At 39.3% G+C, this 6,000-nt stretch overlaps 1 protein-coding gene across 1 annotated transcript in view; it reads left to right on the top strand.

Annotated features, from left to right (window-relative positions):
- Positions 1–4,033, top strand: part of clic5a (chloride intracellular channel 5a) — an 8,807-nt gene extending 4,774 nt beyond the window's left edge. Inside the window, exons 4-6 of the mRNA XM_084051166.1 lie at positions 1–33; positions 347–528; positions 1,541–4,033. The exon at positions 1–33 is cut by the window's left edge and continues 74 nt beyond it. Coding sequence (XP_083907292.1) covers positions 1–33; positions 347–528; positions 1,541–1,705 — 380 coding nt within the window. The 3' untranslated portion in view covers positions 1,706–4,033. The remainder of the gene's footprint in view (positions 34–346; positions 529–1,540) is intronic.
- The last annotated feature ends 1,967 nt before the right edge of the window (positions 4,034–6,000 follow it).

The following is a 6,000-nucleotide window of genomic DNA, read 5'->3' as shown; positions in this document are numbered from 1 at the left end:
ACGTGAAAAACACCAGACCAGACAAAAATAAAGGTTTTGTACAGATGTTTGTTTTGGTGAAATGTTTGTTTGGTGTACACGTTAGTTGTCAATTTCCAAACATTTAAACATTTTTATTTCAGAATAATTATTCAGAATCATGAATTCATAGCTTCTCTGTCTGTCTGTCTGTGTGTGTGCACTGTGCATCTTTGTCTGTGTGTGTGTGTGTGTGTGTGTGTGTGTGTGTGTGTGTGTGTGTGTGTGTGTGTGTGTGTGTGTGTGTGTGTGTGTGTGTGTGTGTGTGTGTGTGTGTGTGTGTGTGTGTGTGTGTGTGTCTCTCTCTGCACCTACTTGATCCTGTCAGCTTTGGAGAAGAGTCTGAACAAGGCTCTGTCTAAGCTGGATGAATACCTGCTGAGTCCTCTGCCTGAGGAGCTCCAGGGGGGACGCCATGTCCCCGAGGGAGGGTCCATGCGCAAGTTCTTGGACGGAGATGATCTCACGCTGGCCGACTGCAACCTGCTGCCCAAACTTCACGTGCTCAAGGTGAGCTGTCTATCGTCAGGAGGTCAAAGTTAGTTGGATTAAATGGACAGATTTCATTTGCTGTCCATTTAATCTAATGAATGAAATTGTTAACTGGATTTAATTTAGTTCTGTTTCGTTTCATGTCGTCAGATGATTTCAGGCGCAGTTTTATGTGTTTAAAAGTCTATGCCACAAAAACATTCTGTAGCCTGTTAAAAATGGCTCCACTCACTTGCACAGTGGGAGTAGGGTTCAACGTATGCGGGGTAAAGAGCCTGGTTCTTCCCTTGGAAGGACAGGACTCAGTCGGAGGAGGACTGTAGCGGGGCTAAGGTGCACCTTCGGTAGGCCGCGTGTGGCTGTGGAGGTCAGTGTGCAGTTGTCAGAACCTTTATGTCTACTGGTGGTGTAGGTGGAGCTGGGTGAGAAGTGTAGCTGGGCGAGGATTGTATAGGGCTAGGGTGCACCTTAGGCGGGTAGAGATATGTGGTGGGGTCGGTGTGGAGGTCAGTGTTGAGCTAGTGGAGCAATGTAGCAGGTCTAGGGAGCACCACAGGCAGGTAAGGGTGGCTTGGAAGGGTGGGTGTGGAGGTCAGTGTGTACAGCTGTTAGAACCTACAGTAATCTTCTGTTGGCGTCGGCAGAGCTGGTGGAGGAGTGTAGCGGTGCTTAGGTGGTTAGAAAGCCTGGTTCTTGCAGTTGACCAGAAAACTTCCGAAAATAATGATATTCATATCAATGACAGACAATTTACATAAGATATTCATTGGATATTGTCAAGAATACCAAGTTGAGTTCTAACAAAGAAGGTATTACATGCTAATAGAGGAAGGGGGAAGTCAAATCTTGGAGCAGGAACGGCAGAGAGTAGCTCGCCCCCTAAAAGGAGTGGGCACATAATTCACATAATGTTATGGACTTTAGGTGAAACTGTTTATTGAAACACAGTAAAAATGTATGTGTGGTGCATTTGAAACATTCTGTACATTTCTTGTCAGTAATATTGTTATTTTCCCCCTGGGATTACTAGGTGGTTTCCAAGAAATACCGCAACTATGACATCCCATCTGAATTCCGAGGGGTGTTGCGTTACCTGGAGAACGCATACCGTCGCGATGAGTTCACCAACACCTGTGCTGCCGATGTAGAGGTCGAACTGGCCTATAAGGACGTAGCCAAGCGTCTGGGCAAGTGATCGCATCCAAGTCTAACCAATTAAGCGTTAGACCATTCTCTTCCATTTGCATTGGAACCATAGGCTGTGACTGAAATGCCCTCCTTATTACATTTTAATGCACTATTATGTCGTAAACTATGTAATCTTTTTTTTTCTTTTTTATAACTTCAAATTCAATTCAGTTATTTGTGTGATTTTTCTTACAATCAGTGCCCTTTATAGATTCGCCTGATTTGGGCAAAGCAACTTAGGGAATGTAGACTGATTTCAGTCACAGCCATAGCTTTAACCACTTAAAGCCTCTATGCTTAGTAAAATAATATTAGATGACCGGGTTTTGCCTTGAACTTGGTTCTCTCTTTTTTCCCTCGACACCAAATCTCTTCTGCGAAAATAATCCATTTACAAGCTCAGAGCTTGTAGATTGGCTATTTTCGCCGACTGTTCCCTCAATAGGGATGCTAATATATGCTATTGGGTTTAAGTGGTTAAACCCCTACTTCAAGTTCTATTAGATATACAAATGCAAGAAAGTAGACCTGTTTTTAGCAGATTCTGTGTCCGTAGTCTATCTGATATGTTAGCCTTTTGGTGATTTGGTGCTGAAAGTCACTGGTAATACTGGATTCCGACTCTAGGTCAGATATGCTGGAAATTAATCCTAATAACTGGTCTCCCATGGAAGTGTGCGTACCGAATGCTCTCTCAAAGTAAAGCCTTGGAGAGAGACATTCCTGAAACTCAGGGCAACACCCCAGAGATGATAAGCCATGTGGAAGATTAGATCAAATTCTTCAAGGGATCAACAATCATTATATTGGACCAAGCTCTAGCAAAGATATTGGAAGGGTTTCAAATGTTGTAAAATATCTTGGCTGTCAGCTACGGTCCTGTTGTTTGAAGTACATATAGACTTTGTACAAAGATTGTAGAGTGGAACTGTCTTCAAACAAGCATTACAACTTTCTTTTCCACACATCTCTGGAGAAAGATTGATCTGAAATTTCTGTAAAACGTAACATTACAGTATAAATGCTTATATGTGGATTTGATGCAAATATGAAACTTGCTTTAATCTGATATTGACAAGTATTACTACTTTACTGCCACATAATTAATATCATGTCTCATGCTCTTCTCAAATATCATTTTACAGTCAAGAATGGGATTCAATAAGCTGTATTTAATTATTTGACATGTTTTTGCTTTTTGCCTTTAGTGAAACTCTGTAAGATCGTAAGCAGTGTTTGTGTATTGCAGGGTACATCAATCATTGCTGGGAAATTCAAGAATGTCTCTCGGCCAAAGGGATTTCTCTCTGTATGTTTATTAGTTCATAGTGCTCTGTATTATGACCACTGTGGTATTAACTGTGTATCAAGTCTATTTGTAGATGTAAAGATTTGTCCCATATCTTAAAAGAAAACATTTCACCCGTCAAATATTTTTGACTTATGCACTTTCTAGAATAGTTGATGACTTGTAAATGAATAAATATTGTTTTTTGTTTGTTGGGGGGGGGGGGGGACTTTCCTTTACCAATCAAATGTGGGTGGGTGTATATTACCCCAATTTATTAAGTATAATCTGAACAAACCTTTACAGCTTCAAGATACAACTCATGCTTGGCTGTCTCATAAAAAGTATCATCAATAAAACAGAGTACTTTATGAACAAACTGTGCTGGTTTGAGGGTACAAGGCTGACCTCATACAGTACATTGGCACATTAAACCTCATAAAGAACATCCCATCATAAAAATGATGGCTGTCTGGTCATTTTCCAACATGACATCAAAGAACCAAGATTACAAAAGAATAAAGGTGCCTGAAGGAACATAGACATACATTTCACATATACAGTATGATTCATTATACAAAGAAAATTGCTCTATAAATGTATTTGAAAATAGATTTTGCTCCCTGGAAAATCATTTTCATAAATATGTTTCAGATACCAGTAGATTTTGCCCACAATATTTTAAGTGTTCATGTTATACTTATTGCATATTCCCCCCCATATTTTAAAATGGGATTTTTAGTTTTTTGGGCTCCATGGCACATTCTTCTTATCATACATTAATATGAATGTAATTCTAATTCAATGAGTGCCTTAGTGAGAATCAAGCTCTCATCTGCCTTCAAACCTATTTGTCTGTATAGAGTAATGGACTGCATAATGCGAATATGAATGACAACAGTTGATCTTGTCAGAGGATTTTGTGTACCTTAAGAAGTCATGACAGTGTGATCTCATTCATGTATAACTATGAAAATGATGTGGAAGTGAATGTCATGTCTGTAAATGATTGTAAACTGTTCATGTTCTCTGTGATGATTTGAACCTTTGAACCAGTGTGTATGCTCTTATTTGAATATTAAATCTATTTTCTCAGACATTGAGCTTGAGTGATGGGATTCAACACTGAAGGAATGGAAGGAACTAATAAATCAGAGGTCTGTCTGTATGTGCAGTAGTTGCAGTCCCCCAGTTTAACCAGTACAGAGCGTTGCCTTGCGCTGCAGTCTAGCAGTGTGCCTTGAAAATGACTAAAATCCACAATTATTCATGCAGGTATTTTTCTTTTCTATTTCTTTAATGTGTGCATTTACTCATTTGCAATCTTTAATTGTCATTGCACCTGCAACGACTATAAAAGTAGGCCTACCTGAATTGCTAAACTGTATAACAGACTCAGAGGTAGGCTATATTCATACTGTTAAATCATGGTAAATGTTTTAAATTAATGTTTGAGAATGTGTTTCATATCATAATCTTTACTGTTTTCTCAAACTTTTTCATGTCAAGAAAGGACCCCCAAATTAATATGCATTCCAAAATGCTTAAAACCCATTCAAGTAAAGTTCAAACAGCCTACTCTCTTACTTGGGTACAGTAGGCTACTCCAGTAAATGTACTTAGTTACTGTCCACCGTTGCTAATATTGAATATAATACAAAATTCCATGTGAGATTTTTTTTGTAGCCCAGTGGTTCTCAACCTTTTCAGACCGTGACCCCCCAAAATAATCATATTTGAACTGGGGACCTCATACCCTGACAAGCACTTGGAATTGTAAGAGTTGAGGCATTACATTTAGTTTGACTCGGTTCCATAGATAAACGTTTAGAAAATGGTACATCTACAAGCTCACAACGCCTCGTGTTGCAAGCCTTTCTTAAATTATTTGACAATTTGGCCAATGTTTGACCAGTTTTTATAGTATAGTTTGTTGATTACTTTTGTATGCAGTATTGGTCTTTTTTCTTTTCTTGCTTTCTTTTCTTTTTTTGAGGCAGTATAAAGCTCTTAAAAGTCCTTAAATTGTCACTTCACTGTCATATGGGGACCCCCCAAAATCATGTGGAGAGCCCCCTGTGGGTCCCAACCCACAGGTTGAGAACCACTGCATTAGCCTATTCTTTACAAAATTTATGTTGCTGCGTTGTGGTGATATTTTGACCAGCAGATGGCAGCAAACACAAAGAGTTTGCCATGGGAGTACAGCGCTGCACGGAAATCATCGGATGGGCATCTTGTTAGGGAGAGTCCCATTTGTTGTCACTTGTGCAATATGGTCAGGTCGGTAATCACACTGAATGGCAGGGCAAATATAATATGCCATGTTTAAAACTGACATTCACATATTCTCTGCTGAATAAAAAATAAAAAAATAAAAACATGAATTAATTAATTACAATTATAATTATAATTGGACCGAGAATGATGGTCAGGCAGGCTGGTCGACCAGCTCCACCCGCTTTGCCAAGCTCAGTTGACCAGGCCCATAGGGACCTATGCAACTGGCTGGCAACCTGGCAACTGGTGCAACTGGCTCCAACACCTCACACAACCAGTGTCCTGCTAAGCTGGTCTAAGCTGTTTTTTTTCCAGCTTTTTGGCCATAGTATAATAGAAAAGTTAATACAAATAATGGAAGCATTTTGCAACATATTCCCTGACATAATTGATAGATAGCCTATATCATATTCGTCACCTTATTAAACTAATGGCCTAAGTCATTTTTTGAGGAAAATGATATTTTTGCCTAAGTCAGGTCCTCATGACACTGGCCACCTCTGGTAAAATGGCCCATCTCCTAATTGAAAAGGATCATGCTGTTCACGCCCCTTTTAGTATAATTCCCTAGTGTGACTTAGGACAAAATAGGCCTTTTGTTTGGCCTAAGTCACACGGTTTTGTGATTTAAGCCAAATTATTTACTGATTCAGGCCATTTTGTAATTTGTTTTGCTTTTTATTTTGGCCTAAGTCAGATTTAATCCTATTTAAACCTATTTAAATCTCTTATGT

This window comes from Gymnoscopelus microlampas (assembly GCF_963454915.1).
Source record: "Gymnoscopelus microlampas genome assembly, chromosome: 24".
NCBI classification, from domain to species: Eukaryota; Metazoa; Chordata; class Actinopteri; order Myctophiformes; family Myctophidae; genus Gymnoscopelus; species Gymnoscopelus microlampas.
The sequence above is the reverse complement of the archived record's forward strand: the minus strand, read 5'-3'. Positions and strand labels throughout refer to the sequence as shown.